Below are 19,307 nucleotides of genomic sequence, written 5' to 3' on the forward strand. Positions count from 1 at the left end.
GTCGTTTGTAATCCGTGTTAACCTTCTCCATCCTTAGCCATCCTTGTTCCTCTATGGTTTATCATTATCTCTTTCGTGTTTTTCTATGTTATTAAACTGTTATTTTCAGGTTTCCTACCATTTAAAGGTAATTTTGTATGTGGCCAAAATAACTCAAAATACCGTGACTGGACTCCTTTAAGTATTTTGCATATCACCGAGAATTTAAATCTCTTTCAGGTGTATTTTAAAGACAACGGACCAAACCAATTAGCAAGTTGTGTGACGATTCGCCCTTTTATACATGATTTTGCATAATGATTGCAATTACCTTGCAGTTCTTTGACTGCGACCAGCTGGCATGATTCCTCGGGCTTCAATGTTTTTTCAGTATCAAACACTTCTATTCCAACTCGCCTCTTTAGAGTTGCTTTGTAAACCACACCAAATGCTCCTCGACCCAGCTCCTCTTCGTATTTTATTTCCTCGGGAAGGAGTTCCCACTTGTCAAGCGGGACAATTTCGCGAGCTGAACGAGCTGATCTGTGGACAGATGGCAAAATAGTTTATACACAAGTAGTATAGCGCAGTAGGCTATTATTTTACTTAAATCTTGCTGCTTAATTAAAAGATGAACATCTTAGAGCTTGACGATGAAACAGCCATTCTGCATTTTGTCATTAACTTCTAAATTGGATACCAAGTTCTGCAATGGTTAGGGCTGCAGTTAAGCATATACCATTAAAGCTATCCCGGCTTCCGAGCGAGAGGTATTGTTATTGCCTATAGATAACATGCTAGCCCATTGCAGGCTACCTCCGCACATATCCTCAGGTTGACCTGGCACTTTGGCGTCATCCATTTTAAAATATCCCGAGCTGGAGAGATTCCCAAATAGATTTCTTACCCAGGAACACAACGCAGTGACCCCAGCCAACGTACCAACATGGACCGCCAGCAGATCCCAAGTCCAACGCGCTTAGGTAGTTAGTTGGGGTACAGCACGAAAAATGGCTAGCGAAAGAAGGAGAGAGGGGCTTGGTGGGAGGAGTGAACGATTGTTCTCTGGCTTTTCCGTACCACATAGGCTCGATTTTCAGCCGTGTTGGGAGTGCGGTTGTTTATCCTCCTCCCAAGGTGCAAAGAACGCGGGCTTACAAAACGGCTGGAAATCGGGTCTACGTACCACACTCGTCTCTTATTTTTTCTATCTCTCTTTTTTCTTCCACTGCTCCCCAACTAACCATTGGGCCACTGCGCCTCCCATCATTTTGCTAAGTCATTTCACATCCGATTTCTTGTCTGAACATCATATTTCAAAGTTAAACTATGTTTGTCTTGTGGTACGCATATGTTATATATGTAGGGTCAATTTATAATAGTAAGGTTTTCTTTGCTGTTAGGTGAATAAATTTAAGCAAAAAAGAGGCAAGGTCTCTATTACGTCTCAAAACAGCGCCTGCTGAGAATGCAACCGGCTGTAATTAACGTATAGATGCAGTTTTTAGCTGTAAAATGCCATAACATTCAGAATCTTTCCTGTTAATTGTCCCAGTTTTGCAATAACCAACGAATTTATCATGTTTCATCTTAAATACGAGGTAACAACAACAGTGAATAACCTTTTGATTCGCTTGTGACAAGACCGTCTGTGGCACCAGAAACCTAGAATAAAACATAGCACCAGCAACAGAATGACGGCGATACCAGATGCGATGTAAATCATCCTTTCATTGGAGATCGCGGTTTCTTGTGTTGGTTGACCAGCGGTTTCTTGTGAGGGTTGACCAGAATTCCTTTCCGTAGGCACTAAAAAAGGATAAGAAATTTCTATCTTAAGGAGGCTGGGAGTTTAAATAATGTTTGAGGACTACATTGGAAATAACTGGATGATCAACATTCCCAAGGTTGTCATAATTGAAGGAAGTCATAACTCCAACTTGTAAAATTACATTTTTTTACACAATGAAAAAGCGTGTCGTCCTGTTTTGCTTTAATCATATCGCGCTTGCAACTGTCCACAGTTCATGATAATTGAGACTGCTAGTGCTGTTGAAAATGAAAGACATCATTGGAAAGATATAAACTGTCAAAAAAGAGAAAATATTGCGAGCAAATTTTCGCAATTTTCCAGCGTTTAGTAAAAAAAACTTTAGTAAAAATCCAAGGTGGGAGATCCATTCTATGACAGGGACCTCGTAGAGGAAAGTTTGGGACGTGTTATAAAACGTACAAGATTTGTGATCAGTAATGACTTTAATACTCCAAGAGTAACGGGGTGTTGGCCTCAGAAACCCCTCCACCTTCCCTCCGATCCCCCATCGGTCAAAGAAGACCTCAAAAAGTCCATTAGCTCGGTCTGAATAGGGCTAAAGAGTATCTGCGAGCCTGTAACTTTAGACGCCACAAGTTCATGACCTTTTAAACGTTCTTTTAAACGTTATTATTTCATTAAAATTTAGTAAATCGGCGAATTCGTGGCGAATTTTACACGTATTAATCAATAAATGAGCTTTATCTACGCAAATTTAAATTATCTACCTTGCTACGTTTGGAATGATCTTCCTTGATTTCGTTTTGAGAAAATATAGATGATCAAAAGTCGAATTTTCTTGAAAAAATGACCTTTGACCCTAAAACCTTTTTCCGCAAAAACTTGGATGGTCATTCCATTCTCAGCATGGTCATTCCAAACGTGAGAGGATGGAAATAATTGAACTACACTGAACTGCATTGAACTGCATCTAAAACCCGTTTTTGTTGAATGATTTTTGCTAAAAGCCGCCACCAGTTGGTCAAATATTTGTTATTTTCTGCTAAATGTCACTTGACATTTCACGTGACCCGTCAGAGGTACTAAGTCTACCTCAAAATGCTAAGGACGTTAAAACCTAACTGTGTGCTAAATTTGGTTCCATTGTCACTTGTGTCTTTAGAGATGTATCTAATAAATTATTTTAACCAGTAAAGGTCTTTGATACAGTCTTTAAACTGCTTGAGGAGGTAGATAAACTTGGTGAACTTGATAAGCTTAGTCAGCTTCTTTATCGTCCCACCCGAGTAAAAGCAAATAAGGGTGGTGAAACCGAGGCTGGTGAAACCGGGGCTGATGAAACCAGAGTGAAGACTAACCGATATCCACTTTCTTCAACCTAGTCGTCTGATCTGATAACATTTTCACTTGGTTTCCAGTCACTAGAAGATCTTAAAAAGCCAAAAAGTCCGGTCTGGATAGGGTTAAAGAGAGTCCGCGAACTTGTGGCTAAAGACGCCAAATTTTTATGACAATGTTTACATTCATTACGGCCTATTGAAAATTATCATGCTCAAGAGCCTTTGTCTCTTACCACACTATTGCTCTTAGTTTTGCAGAAAACTCGTGTTCCAGTTTTTCTCGTGGAAATGAAATGCGGTCGGGAATCCTCACGCGATATAAGGCGAGATTGCCGTCATCATTTTGTTAGCGAACGGGAATTTGGGCGTGATGCCCAACGAGTTTGCGAGGCAGAAAGGTCTCTGATGAGTCCCTTGGCGGGGACGAAACGAGCTGCATAAGACTAGCCACGAACAATGTATTATCATAAATAAATGTCACCTTTAACTGAAATGTTAGAAATTATTTAAGTGGGAGATGAACTTGGTGTACTCGAGCCGGGGTAACCAACCCTCGGGAAGTACCCACAATGGTGAGATCTTAGGGTTGAGTGCTCTCCTTAAGAAAGGGGGACTGGGGAAGCCAACACAACTGTAAGTATCTCATTATGTATGCTGACGTCGCGGTCTTCTCTGACTGGTTCCCGATAATGTCTTTGCCCCATGATGCTTTGGGACAGCCTCCCTATAGTCAGACCTCGGACCCAAGTCACTGAGTCTTCATCATGGCCGCATGCAAGACGGACTACTGTCATCGAGGCCCTCGCGACACTGTAAGTGTCTTATTATTTATTTAACTTTTCTGGTCGCCATGGAAATCTGTGAGACCGATCCCAGGTCCTCTGTCGAGGCTGGTGGGCTGTTTTCCAAATACTAGTTTCTAATTGGACGCCGCCATTTTTATAGGACAATTAGATGCACGAAAATCAACTACGTCATCTAATGAGATGCATCGCGTTCTGATCGGTCGAGAGCGATCATCTGTGCTGTATGGCGCTCTGTGATTGGTTACCGACCAAACAAGCGCCCTATACTACTCATCAGCTTCTTTATGGTCCCACTCACCGTTTGAAACCGAGGGCAATGAAACCAGAGTGAAATTTAGCAGATATCCTCTTTGCTCAATCTCTCCGTCTGAGTGAAATATTATTTCCACTTTGTCTCCAGTCACAAGAAGTCTTTGGTCGACGGTCTTGTTACCACAGTACACACCAAGTATTTTACCCGTCCCGTCGTTAATTCTCAAAAAGTCTTTGCTACAAAGAAAGGTAAATGACGTTTCGCACCAAACCACTAAAACTGACTAACTTGTGACACTCGTAAGCAATTGTCATGCTTCAGCGTGCATTATCGAATTATGATGCACGCGGGAAGAAGCATAAGAGTTGCTTGAGGGACAGCACAGATAGAGCAACTAGCTTCTTGAGTGCTCTCCAAACAAAATGTTGTATTCGAGCACGAGAGGAATTGTCATGACTAACTTTTGAACCAAAAAAGTGTAAGGGGTTGGACCTCGGGGGCGGAGCCTCCCGGTATAAAACTTTGTAAAGAGCCCCCAACCCCAACCCCCCCCCCCCCCCGCCCCTTCCCGAAGCGATCTTCACAACAACGAAATAGAATGACCAGATTTTGAAACAAAATCAGTTAAAAAATGGAAATGATAACCTACAAATACAGGGATGCATTCGCAAATTGTTATTATACAACGGGTGGATCAAGCCCCTGTACATACAGTAGTAATCAGGTTACGTAACAGTCCAAATTTAAGGATTTGATTCGGAAAAATGGTTATATTCTTAAAACTAAAACAATACGTAGTAGTATGAATAAAGATAACCTCACCTTGCTTCAGGTGTGTGTTTTCTTAGTTCCCGTGCATGAGGTTTCCAGGCCGAATTATGTGATATTTAGGATATATAGACGACAAAACAGTGAAGTTAAAAACCTCTTAAATTGGAATAAAAAAGCTTAGAAACCTCACGGGAACCAAGTCGAGAACAAATCTTTAAATTTGGACCGCTGCATAACCTAAGTACTATTGTATGTACAAGGCCGCACATTTGCAAGCTTCGGCACCTGTGATTATACCATAATTTAGCAGGAGTAAAATTTCATATGCCCAACCCCCTGGAGCAAACGTCCCCCTATTGTCCGGGGGTAAGGGTACTGCAAATTAATGAAATTAGTGTTTATATATTAGATCAAGAGAAAAATTTCCGGTCCCCCATTCAAGTATACTTCTAAAATCTTATTACTAACAAACGTAATTTGGACCATCGTAAAGGAAGTAAGATTCACTAAAAACAGAGTATTAAGTGGCAGTCCCGCTAAAAGCGGTCCACTCAACCTCGAGACCAAAAATAATTTTCCCTCATTTTTTGTCCGTGAAAAGGGTTTGGCAGATATATATATAAAAAAGCAATTTATTCTTTTTTAATTTCTCATTTTTGCTTTGCTACGAGCCAAAATTGAATTTTGGCCGAGTGGAGGTTGCCGACCGTGATCATAAAGGTACAATTCAACGATTTTGTGAAGCGTGCTACGTCCCCTAAAATGCAGCTCACAGAATTTCGTTTTCATACAAATTCTAAGGTACATTCATTTCTTTGACTGACGAAATATGGAAACTTTTCGGAAAATTCTAAGCTTACCAGCGAGGCTGGAAGACACCCTACTCTGAGGCCTTTGTTCAACTACTAAAATTTAGTGAAATTTGAGGGAGAAAATCTCAAAAGTTGGGTCTAAATGAGGGCTAAAAAACACCTCCCAGCAAATTTCTTACCTCAATAAACCGTTCTATAAGTTCAAACCACTGCGTATCTTCTTGGATTGCACGCGACAGCAGATTAAAATCTGCCACAGTCAGTATATTTACATAACTATCGCTGGTGTTAAAGTTCATTTGCATAACCATTGCACTCGGTGAAAATACTTCTTCTGCCGTTCAGGTTCGTTTGTTGACCTTCTGAGAAGTGGCAAATAGCTTCCTTTAATACTTGGATACACTGTAGATCCAGTTTTGAGGTGAAAGTTGCGTTTAAGTTAATCAATTCTCAAGACTTGCGAGATATTCCAAAAAAGAAATAATGGCGGTCTGCAAAAATTAACCGTAGCCGTCGTCCCGATAAGTTCCTTCCGTAAATTCTGCCGCAGATCGAAGTAACACTAGGAGAAGACGAAAGTCGTAAGTTTTTATTTCTCATTTAATGGCAACTGAATCCTGTACTACTACTAGCCTTGGCTATTGGGAACTTGAGGGCTGTGTGGCCGAATTTAAAAAACATCAACAACAAACACTTGCCAGTTGATGACTGAGAAGTGCTTTCGTCAAATGGACTCCAATAAACACGACACGCTTGAATGGAACTATGTTTTGCGATGAATGGGCTTTAATTCTGTTTGATGCTTAATGCTTGTATTTTAGTATCAGCGCTTATGCAGCGCATTTAATGAACATCGGGATCCGTTTCTGTAACGAAATCTGCAGTAGCCTTTGTCACAATGTCACACAAGTTGTAACGTGACCAATTACCAGCTAAGGAGGGCGCGTGCCGATCAATAGATTTGGCAAGAAAAATTGAAAAAGTCACCCATTGATTCAATTTTTGGGCTAGTGTAATCTTATCAGTATGACCGAACGACGACAATCGTTGCACCTTTTCAATTTTTACCTACTTTTCCTCAGAAAATATAAGTAGTTGCCGATACAGCAGAGGAAGCGCATATGTAACTGAAATTCACTTTTTTCTTTCGCGTTATCAGCCGTTAATGGTCGACCCATGAATAAAATGAAGAAAATCAAAAGATAGGGCCAAGAAACCTTCCAAAAAAACGACCATATCAAAGCGTGCACTGATGCTGAGAGGACGATTTCTCACTCAGTTCCTTATAGGACTAGCACCCTTCCCTTTATTTCTGAAGGCACCAGAATTATTGGCCATGGAACTAGTTTGTCTTTCATTTCTCCGGCTCGCCAAACATACAGTTAAGTGATGGGACATGTACTCCTACTGGTATGGGACTCAAGGGAGGGTGCCCGGAGGTACTCCCTTATATGGGCTATACAGGTATGTGCGGCCCCACAGAGTAGGGTTTTTAGCCGTTTTGGTAATAAATAAGGTCAAGAGATTATCAAGGTAAGAGAGTAAATCCCCCATACAGGCCTTCCACCCAAGGTAATCCCTCTTAAGTTATTTTCAGACGTGGTATCCAGTTCTTCCGAGAATGTTAATCGCGCGATGCGTGGACAGCCGAAGCCACTACCTGAGACGAAGCGGAGGGAACGTCATTTTATATGTTTTGATTTCGTTTCATAGCAGAGATGTTTCCAGCACCCTCAGCCGTCTTTTTGTTCGGCCGGGCTTTCGTTTGTTTTGTGCTCGTTTGGCTGTTCATTATTTACCCGTTCATTCGGTTTTAGGGAGTTTAATTAAGCAAACTTTAACGGAAACGGCAACGGAAACGAACACAATGGCTGTGTAAGCTTGCGTTATAATTCTTTGTTCATTTCTTTGCCGTTGTTTACAAAAGGTCGCAAACCAACAACGTGAAATAGCCACATTCCGCACATTCGAGAGAGCGTGAACTATACGACGGCCAATTTTTAAAATTTATTTTTCGAATTTTGACGATGTCTTACATATTCTGTTTGAGATATTTCTGACAGTAAAGACAAATTGAATGAATCTAAACTCTTGCGAGATTCGTAGGTTGAATATTAAGTCCTTTTTTTTTTAATCATCATTGCCTTTGGCGTTGTTGCCATTGCTGCTTAAACTGCTTTTTGCTGCTTAGGCAGCGAGCGTCTGCCTGCACTTTCGACCATCTGTTTGTTCAGTTGCCTAGCTTGTGTTTCGGCGTTTGTTTCCTTTGCACTCGTCTGTCTAAACATTTCTCTGCCGTTCATTCATTTGTTATTGTTTGCGCAGGGGACATCCGTCTCTTATTTAAACTCCTATTAACGTTTCGAAATGTATTAAAACAAACCGAGAGCCGAAGCTCCCTTGCTTGTAATCAAAATATCAAAGAAGACATCCCCACGGCGTTGGAGGTTTCCCTTTGCTTTGAAACGAAACGAAACGACATAAACAGATCCTCCACGAAAACATCCACGCAACGCGCGAGTAATATCCGCGGAAGAACTGAGTACAATGTCTACAAATAACTTGAGGGATGACCTCAGGTAGGAGGAGGCCTTGATGGATTGTGCTCCTAAAAGTGGCATATTATAATTAATGTACCAAACCAGCTGTATTTTTAAACTGATTTTAAACTGTTTTGAAAGTATTTTGACGATTTAAACAGTATTTTGAAGTCACCATAGGGTATTTTTTGTGCTATTTTGTAAGAAATTCAAAATTTTGCTTCTTGTTTGTGATGTATTTCAATTATAGTTAAACGTAATTCATGACATTGGAATGATTTTCCCTCTGTTTTTAATGTAGTTTGAGTTGAAAACAGGGTTGAAATAGGGGATTTACAACCTATTTTAAGACTATGGCAACACAGATTTCGTTCAAACAGTTTAAAAATTGTTAAACACTGTATTGAATCTTATGTTTGCAATGGTCGTAAATTTAAAAAGTATTTTGCAAATTATCAGTGCAAAAAATAGTCTTTAAATAGGATATTTAAAATGTATTTGACAACGTAACTTCATAAAACAGATTTTTAAACAGCACATTTAGAATGTAGCTGAGATGTGAAGAGGGGAAAATATGTTTTGAATAGGATGCTTGAAACCTATTTGAAATAGCAATTAATGTTATAAAGTTTTAGAATACAACCAAAACAGTCTGTTTTAAACAAAGTTTTACATTTCAATCAGGTGAGTATACTATTTAAAGAGTAGTTTTAAATAATGACAGCAGTGCCTGCTTTAAAAACAGATTTAAAATATTGCACTATTTTTACACTATTATTTTATAAATCTAGCCTAATGGAAATTTAATGCAATCAACATAATTTGCATCCCCCTTTTGAAAACGTCTTACAATTTCTTTTCACTCGAGCTTTGCACGTACATACAAAACACAATGGATCTCAACTGTGGTAGATTTAGTTAACATTGTATCTAGATAACAGCAGGTGAGTTCTATATTACATGTACCTATGTACAATGTAAGTTCTGGCAAAAGTTCATCACTTAAAAATTTGCCAGAAGTAATCAAATCACTGAAAGCAACAACTACATGTAATAAATCAATTGGTTAACATTACATGTAATTATTATTGATTGGGATCACTCCTTATGGCAAAACATGCCATCACTCACAAAGTAGCCAAGAATGAAGGTCTGACAATCAAATCCCCAAACATTACACCTACTGAATATTAAAATGAAAATTTCAAGGCACATGTAACTTGCTTCTAGTAACTGGCTCCACTGACAAAGTGCACCAAAAGATCTCAAAACAAATTGTAACAAGAAATGACAACCACTGAATAGGAAAAATAACATTTGAAGGAAAAATGGGCCCATTATTGAATGTGGCCACTCATCATGGTATACTGTGCATGTTTTAGGATCTTGCAAAAGTGCCGTCACACACTAAGTGCACCAAAATCAATCAAGATCTCACAACCAAATTCCTAGAAATGACAACTACTGAATATGGAATTGAAAATATCAAGGAACATTTCTGGTGGAAATGCATGCTCACCATCGGCGCATGCCTGGTGCGCTATCAAATGACTACCAGGAACGCTGTGTTACATGACATTTCAGGTGTGTCACCCACCAGTTCTGATAAACACAACACTATAATCTGCGTGATTATTTCTTTCATGTTACATCAAACTGTATGAGGCGTGTCACCCGCCAGTTCTGATGAACAAAACATTAATCTGCGTGATTATTTCTTTCATGTAACAGTTACATCAAACCGTAGCAGGCGTGTCACTAAACAGTTCTGACGGACAAAACATTAATCTGCGTGATTATTTCTTTCATGTAACTGTTACATCAAACTGTATGAGGCGTGTCACCCACCAGTTCTGATGAACAAAACATTAATCTGCGTGATTATTTCTTTCAACTAACTGTTACATCAAACTGTATGAGGCGTGTCACCCGCCAGTTCTGATGGACAAAACATTGTTCTGGGTGATTATTTCTTTCATGTAACTGTTACATCAAACTGTATGAGGCGTGTCACCCACCAGTTCTGATGAACAAAACATTAATCTGCGTGATTACTTCTTTCGTGTTACATCGAACCGTATGAGGTGGTTCACCCACCCGTCAGATCTCAAAACCACAAGAAATGAAGGAAATTACGAGAAATGAAGGAAAATTGCTTTTAGTAATCAGTCAATTATTGATTGTGGTCACTCATCATAGTGCATGTATGTGCATGTTTCAAGATCCTGCAAAACTACTGTCACTCACAAAGCAAACCAATATTAAGATCTTACAACAATTTTTTTAGAAATGAAAATCTTAAGGAATATCACTGTAGAAATTTGCCAATTATTTATTGTAGTAACTTGTCATGGTATGCATGCTTCAATATCTGACAAACGACAACTACCGAACCAGGACTGGGAATGTTACATTATTAATTACCGTACACGTATAACTTGCATTATCAAAGTTTTCTCTTGCTCTTGAAAATGTTACAAGTAAAAAGAATCCCTCAGAAGGATCCCTCATCGGACTAAATAAAAAAAAGCCTTCGTGGTAAATCACCAAGAGGGATAATCATAGCCAAGCTCTGATTCGCTCTTCAGAGAAAGGCACGGTTTTGGTGCAACAGCACAGGGTAAAATCGAAGAAGGCACAAATAGGGCACGGTTTAGGCACAGGCAAGACACATTTCAAGGCCTGTTTAGCACAGCTTAGGCACAGCCCACGCACAGTTTAGGCACACTTAAAACAGATGCAATGTAACACTTATACTGCCTCTCGTGAGTAGTTCAATGACCATTGAATCTCAGTTGTAAATAAGAATTATAACACATCGGGAAATGGTTAGAGATTGAATAGAATGCTGTTTAAAATTCATTATATCAAATAATGGATATTGTATTATAGGTCTCACACAGGTTAGTTTGAAGAATACTTTTAGAGCTCTTTATCACTCAACTTTGCCACGATTACCCACGATTTGGCACAACTTAGGCACAGTCTTTGGACCCACAACTCTAGGCACAACTTGGGCACAGCTTAGGCAAGACTTAAGCACAATTTACGAACAACTTAGGCACAGCTCAGGTGTAATATATTCGTAACCGGAAGTTGTGTTAAGCTGTTGTATTACCCAAGATGCTTAGAGAATAAAGTTGTCGTGTTAAACAAGCCTCGTGAACTTGTGCTGTTATGCTACCAAGCCATACGTTTGCAAGTATATATGTTTCATTTTGGCGACGAGGATGGGATACTCTACATGCACGAATACGCATGAGCAATCCAGTGAAGTTTTGATTTTTTCTGTGTCAGGAAAAAGGTTTGTTTTCGACCGAGGCAACTTAATCAAAGTTTGAGCACGTGCTATCAAAATTACGGGAATTGGGCTGTTTGCTCGTGTCGGCGAGTTCAGCCATGAGCGAGAGACTTTTCGTTCCTATGTGGAAAGAATGGAAATGTTCTTCATGGCAAATAATATCATGGAAGAAACAGGCGAGGGTAACGAGGAAGCCAATCTCGCAGTTGCAAATAGAAAACGTGCTATCTTCCTGACCGAGATTGGACCCGAAGCATATTCTACCCTGAGCAATCTGCTGGCACTAGTGAAACCAAAAGACACTCCTTTTTGCCGACATTGTCAAAGCATTAGAGAAACATTACAATCCAGCGGCATTGGAGATAGCAGAGAGTTTTCATTTTGGAACTTGCTATCAAAAACAAGACGAATCCATCAGTGACTTTATTGTGGCCTTGAAGAAGTTATCGATTCATTGTAGCTATGGGGAGCTTCTCAACCGAGCTCTGAGAGACCGTTTTGTGTGCAGATTGAACAATCCCAAAATACAGAATAAACTTCTGAACACCGAGGATCTTTCTTTTGAGAAAGCGTGCCAGATTGCAAAGTCAATGGAGATGGGAGAGAAGAACACCCAAGAATTCCGTCCTGTCAGTGCAAGTGAGACAGCCAAGGCATAGTAAATAAACTGGAAACTGTAAACACCAAGGAACCCTCATGGGGCCATATTGTAAACTACTGGGCAACCAGTAAATCATGTTACCCTCGTGTAAATTTAAGTCAGCAAAATGCTACAAATGTAGCAAAGTAGGTCACCTTGCATCAGTTTGTCGGAATAAAGACGTTGAGTCTAGCATGAAAACCAAACAACCAGGAGCTAAAGATAATGTTCATAGTGTGTTGGAATCAAACACAGAAGGTTGTGATGATAATGATGAGTTATTTATTCCGTGTATGCAGTTGGTACAGATAACCCTACCAACAAAAGTTATACTGTAGAAATGACCATAAATGGTTCACCATGTGCAATGGAAGTAGACACTGCAGCTGATTACTCAATGATGAGTAAGAGCATACATTCTCAGAAATTCAGTAATTTTCCACTTCGTCCGTCAAAGGTTGAATTGAAAATCGACGCGGGTGAAACCCTTACAGTATGTGGTGAAATGCTGTGTGATATAGTGTACAAGGGCCATGAATATACATTGCCAATTATTGTAGCTGATTATGAGAAGAAGCCTACTTTGCTGGGAAGAAATTGGTTAAACCATATAAGGCTTGAGTAGGGTGAAATATTTAGTTTAACAAGATCCGAGTCGGAAAGTGCCAAAAGTCAACTTGATGGTTTACTAGTTAAACACAGTGAGTTGTTCAAAGATAGCTATGAGGGCATGAAAGGGTTGGAAGCACACATCACCATGAAAGATGGTGCAAAGCCCATATTTATTAAGCCACGTAGGGATCCATATGCACTAAAAGATGAAGTTGAAAAGGAGTTGGATAAATTAGAGAAAAATGGGGTAATCGTTAAAACTGACAGATCAGGCCGGGTAAGCCCAATAGTAGTTGTGCCAAAAGCTGACAAATCGGTTAGAATTTGTGGGGACTACAAAGTAACCATCAACTCAGCTGTTGAAGATGAGCAGTATCCCCTTCCCACCCAACAGGACTTGTATGCTGCCTTCTTGGGATCAAAATTTTTCAGCAAACTTGATTTGTCGCATGCATATGCTCAGCTAAATGTTGACAAGGCAAGTCGTGAGTACCTGACAATTAGCACACACAAGGTAAGGTAAGGTAAGGTAAGGTAATTTATTTTAGGGACTCTATTCGTACACCAAATTACCACTAAATAGAAAACAGAAAATATTCCAAGCTAAAATGGATATGATTTTGCAAGGAGTAGAAAAATGTGTGTGTAAGCAGGTGTCAGTTGGCAGGATAATATCAAAATCCTGCCTGAGGTATTGGAGAGGTTGCTTAAATATAACCTGCATTTGAAGATGGCAAAAGTGTGAATTTCTGAAGAGGGAAGTTGTCTATTTGGGTTTGAAGATAGATGCCGAAGGTTTGCATCCAGTTGAGGGGAAAGTGGATGCTGTAAAAAGGGCACCAGTACCACAAAATGTCAGTGAGTTGAGATCGTTTTTGGACATGGTCCAGTACTATCACTCATTTCTACCAGATTTAGCAACCACACTAGCACCATTACATGAGCTCCTCAAAAAGGGTGTCCAGTGGACATGGACAAAAGAGTGTCAGCAAGCATACGAAGCTTGTAAACAAGGTCTCGGCCAATCGATGACCAATTTATTGATAATCACAAGCTTGAGTCCTCGGTTGCCATCGATTATTATTGACTATCGTTTGCTGTCAAGCAGATTATTTTTCATCATATCTCGGTCAATAATCTACCCACTGGAGTAATTCAGTTCCAGTTGTGGTCTGGTACTTACCTCGTGACGTTTGCTCTGGTTTGAAGAAACAACCTAGGAAAATATATGTCAGGTTATTTACTAAGCTATCAACCAGGTGGTCGTTAAGGTGTACCATGAATGTCCATTTCCTGTCCATGTTGGAGAGCGATTCGTTACTCAGAAGAAGAAAGGAGATCACGGGAATGTGCTGAAAGTGATCAATGCGATACATGATCGTGGTAGAGGGGAATCGATAACAATCGATGATAACCGATGACAATCAATGGCAATTAAAAAACACAATTTTTTGGACCATACATTGGTCATCAATTTCTGATATCAACATAATAATTTTTATCGATTGTCATCGATTGCCATCGATTGTTAACGATTATCGATTTCTTCGATTGATCTCGCCAGGATACGTGCAAAGAAAATGGATAGAATATTAAGCAGAGTACACCTAAACTACATGTTACTAATCAACATGTTCAGTAATTGAATAGAATCAAACAACTGGGGTTGATTGAGTTTGGCAATCAAACAGAATGAGCCAAAGAAAATTTTGGCTCTTCATCCATGATGTTCTACACAACCACACAAAATAGACAAGATTTTTGACAAATGTCTCTTAGCACACTGGAATAATGAAGAATGAATTAAAATTATCAAGACATTGAATAGAAACAACAATAGAACAAATACAGGTTTAGTGACACCTAAATGTAATTTTGCGGCCAAAATGTAAGGATTCTGTTCATGGCTTGATTGAAGCCTGGATTTTAGGTGTGATAACAGAGTCACATAATATACCACGTATACAAACAAAGTTCGATTCCGTTCGATTGTCCCAATTTTGTTCTGCGAAAGTTCGAACCCAATCGCTCGATTAAGTTCGATTGATTTCGATGAAGTTTGATTAATGGAGCGTTCGATTTGGTGCGAGTAGTTACGGCTGGAGCAAAGCCACACATTCCCAAGTGAAATCGATTTACCTTCTTAGTTTTTTCAAACAGGAAATCGCCATGCTTACTCGCGAAACATGCTCACGTAGGTCTCGATGTAAAATACACTTGAAAAAGTTACGAGAATTGTAAACAACAAAATGGGGTGAGAGGAAGGTAAATTAAACATATACCGTACCGTTAGAAATCCTGGACTGGTAACTGGAAGTTAAGAACTACCACATCTATGTGAAGTTTGGCGGAGAGGTTTTGGCGGAAAACACGGATTCTCCAATGACATCTGTCTCCGCTGACCCGTTACTGACCCGTGCGATGCAGGCATTTTGGTCAGCTGTCATTGAGTGACCACGTGACCTTTTTACCATTTCAAATTGCTGCCTGGCGATGCCAAACGACTAGAACTGGTGTGTTTCTGTAAACGGTTAGTCATCATTATTGGTTATTTTCTTTAACTGGAAGGAGAGTTAAGCGACCGAACCAAATCATATGACTCGTAGACGCAGCGTCCATGATTTGTCTATCTGGTAAACAGATGCTTCAACGAAATAGAGGTAGGCTTGAGCTTCTGTCTTGGTCGAGTGTCTTTCATTCGAAAAGCTGGATATACACGTAAGTTGGACCTAATAAAGCATGGGTTTAACATAACTGTCTCCACTTCAGCTGTTTTATCGAATTAGATGATTGCCTATGAAACATAGATCTGAGTTTGAAAAAATGGTTCTTCGTCCAGTCTCATTAGGCACTGTTTAATGTGAGATCACATTGATCAGTTATGGCAGTTATACATGTGAGCTTAAATGCACATGGATGCACAGTATTTGTAACTATGTATGTCGCTTTTGTGCAGCCGTAAATAACTCATCCACTGTGATAATTTTACCTTCTTGAGATGACATAGACTGATTCGATCTATCTGTAGGAAAATTGAAGTGCGAGCTAGAGGAAGCTAAATCAAACAGTTCGTTTTTCTGAAAGCGGAAAGGCAACTTTATGGTCTCAGCATGATAACAACATTGAGACAAAAATATTAAGCACTGCCGTTATTAAACAATGCAATATGTATTTCTTTTTTATTTTTAACTTTGCGAAACTGAATGTTGTTACAAAGTTGCTGCAATATTTTCTGCAATTGAAGGTAAATTTTGAAAGGGAGAAGTAATTAAAATTTAGGATTAAGGAGGAAGTTATATGTATACCTGTAGCTTCTACAGTCATGCAACATCAGTAAATTAAAGTAGTTTCCTGTTAGAAATGAATGGACCTTACAACTTGATGGGGTAATCTTTGTCAACTTTTACATAATTACTGTATATTATCATATAAATACACTGTAACAACAACTTATATTTCAAGGGGAATGTTAGCCTGTGAAAATAGCCGTCCTTCTTCGCTCCCCCCCTCCCCCCCCCCCCCCCCCCACCCCTAAGTGGCATCAGCTGTTTTTGCAGGCTAGGGGAACATGGTATGCATTAATTCTTTCATCTTGGGTATTTTTGTAAAACTTTACATCATATTGCACAAGACCTTAACTGGTGACAGCCTGGGTTCTTTATAACTTACCGTTAGTGGTTTTAGTTTCTTAAGCTTCGTCTTGCCAGGGCAGGAAAACAATTTTGAAATTCAGTAGCCCAGTAGGCCTGTACATTTTAGTTTTCAGTTGAACCCACTAAAATATTACTTGGCTATTACACGTACATTGTTGTAAGTCACGAACATGTAGTGTCCGTGCCTTATCAACTACATCATTTACTAGGTACTGTCTATAATCAGTGATAGACTATAACAAAATGAGCTGACTGGTACTAAATTACGTGAAAGACACTGTTCAGTGACACAAGTGTTGTTTCAGATACAAAGAATGTTTGGATATTAAATTAATCCATGCTTTCAACTCATTGTTTTGCTCATTTTGCAGTCTTAAGTTTTGAAATAGGTTTTGATTGGAAATTATCACTAACAAGACTCCTGAGGCTAATTCCACTTGCCCACCGGACCAGACCACCAAATTTCCATTTTCACTTGCCCAAGAGCAAAATTTACTTGCCCAAGCCAGGCAATCGGACCTGGGTTTTTTCCTACTGTGCTTGCTCAGACTACGATCAGTCCCTCTTTCACTTAGTCCGAAATGCTACTAGCAGTGCTCGAAATTTTGTCAAATTATGCCAAAATTTTGCCAGAATTCCCAAATTATGCTCCTGATTTCCGAAATTGTGCTCACAAAATGGCCGTTTTCACACTAGAGACGGAAAATCCGTCTAGACGGGTTATTCGTCTGCTACATTTTCCGTCTTGGTATGGGCTGTTTTCACACTAGAGACGGATAATCCGTCTAAGACGGGTTATCCGTCCATCACGGATAATCCGTCTTAGTGTGAAAACGGAACGGTGTTCATTTTAGACGGATAATCCGTCTATTTTTATCCGTCCGATTATCCGCCTATAAAAGCATAATAACTTCTTTCGGCAGCAGCGCCCCTTGTTTCTGAACGATCAGCTCCAAACCATGGGATTCAATGTCACGATGCTCAAGGCCATGTGCCATCATTTTGAAATTCCCCACAAAGCCATGGAGAGAAAATCTTCTTTAATTAACAAGCTAGAGGACATGGTGAAATAATGCTCATGTTATAAATAGATTCAGTGGCTCGTCATTCTCAGTGCAGCTTTGACAAGTCACAGTGCAACTGTCACCAAACCTTTTCTGTTGTAAAAAAGAAATTACAGCCAGTAGTGTGTGCTGAACTACAGGCGAAATGATTCAATTGTAACTTTTGTTTAAGGTGGCTCCCTACAGTTTACGATCGCACGCGCGCTGAGGACGAAAGCTCAAGTAATCTGCGCGCGCTCGAAGGAAAACGTCACCATATTTCGATATTTTATTTCGTCAACAACAAGCAAAACTGGTCGATGAACGCGTTTCCCTTGATGAAATTCCGTAAAACTTGGCAGATTGGTAGTAAATGTTTTACTTTAGTCGGAGCTCGTTTTTCAGGGAAATCTATAAGACTAGTATTCTCACAGCGGTAAAAGACGTAAATTTGAAAAAATCGAAAAACCTGCCTTTACAAACCCGGCCCTACTTTTTTCGTCTTTAAAATTCGTATCCCGCAGGAAGTGATATGCTGTGAAAATTTGGGAAGATTTCACCGAAGGAAGTTCAAGAAAATCGCAAGTTAAGCCAAAAAGATTTTAAGGAAAACGACCACTTTTTTAAGTTTAAAAGACATGTTTCGACAGAACTTCTGTCATCTTCAGTTGAATGAATGATTACAAAGCAAGTTGAATAATAAGTAGGCAAAAATGCTAATTAAGACAAATAGTAACAACAGAACGTGAGAAGGTGTAAACTCAGAAGAAGATTCGACACTTAATCACTTAATCACACTTCGACACTTAATCAAGCGCTATTGTAATGATTTAGACATCAAATTAGTTTTTCCTTCCTTTAAGATAGGTAACCTTTTTGGTGTGAAAGACCCTATCCCCGGCGGGCTTCGTTCACGTGTGGTTTATAAGTTTACATGTGCGGGCTGTAATGCCTGTTATGTCGGCGAAACCTCCCGACATTTTTCTACACGCGTACGTGAGCACTTAGCCGTTGATAGGGCCTCTCACATCTTCAAACATCTTCAGAATTCTGAACGTTGTCGCTCATTGTGTTCAATAGACTGCTTTCATATTTTAGATCACGCCACTACCAGCTTTCAACTCAAGATGAAGGAGGCTATCCATATTCAAAAAGAACTACCTTGCCTCAATCAGCAATTACACCATGTAAATCTAAAATTATCCTTTTAATTTACACCTTCTCACGTTCTGTTGTTACTATTTGTCTTAATTAGCATTTTTGCCTACTTCTTATTCAACTTGCTTTGTGATCATTCATTCAACTGAAGATGACAGAAGTTCTGTCGAAACATGTCTTTTAAACTTAAAAAAGTGGTCGTTTTCCTTAAAATCTTTACATGTCTGCTGCTATCTAGACCTTTTAAAGCCAAAAAAAAAGTAAAAAAATATTTGTTTGGGCATTTATAATTCAAGACTAAAACCAATGATTTTAACAGAGATAATAGTAAAACACTATTTAATCATTGCTTATTAATGTAATTAGTTTGAGAGGACTGGCTGTAAAAACGAATGCAAAAACGGCATTCAAAACATACACTTGCGCGCGCAGCGCCATAAATGATTACCCTATGGAGCCACATTAATTGCTACTAAGGCAAACAGTCCTGTCTGGTGTTTGTTGTGAATATAAGTCTGTATTTTAAGACACCACGTTTAATTCAGCTATGTTAATGCTCAAGATAGATGATATATGTAGAAGTGTTATCAAAAATATATTTTTCTTTCGGCTATTACGATTTCTA

The 19,307-nt window shown here is 39.4% G+C and overlaps 1 protein-coding gene across 1 annotated transcript in view; it reads right to left on the reverse strand.

Annotated features, from left to right (window-relative positions):
- Positions 1-19,307, reverse strand: part of LOC110064406 (uncharacterized) — a 35,411-nt gene that overhangs the window by 11,660 nt on the left and 4,444 nt on the right. The window contains exons 4-6 of the mRNA XM_089296173.1: positions 4,198-4,388; positions 1,602-1,788; positions 311-522 (exon numbers count right to left, since the gene is read on the reverse strand). Coding sequence (XP_089152299.1) covers positions 311-522; positions 1,602-1,788; positions 4,198-4,388 — 590 coding nt within the window. The remainder of the gene's footprint in view (positions 1-310; positions 523-1,601; positions 1,789-4,197; positions 4,389-19,307) is intronic.

This window comes from Orbicella faveolata, unplaced genomic scaffold (genome assembly GCF_042242905.1).
Source record: "Orbicella faveolata isolate gen_17 unplaced genomic scaffold, um_ofav_v1 contig_26, whole genome shotgun sequence".
Lineage (NCBI taxonomy): Eukaryota > Metazoa > Cnidaria > Anthozoa > Scleractinia > Merulinidae > Orbicella > Orbicella faveolata.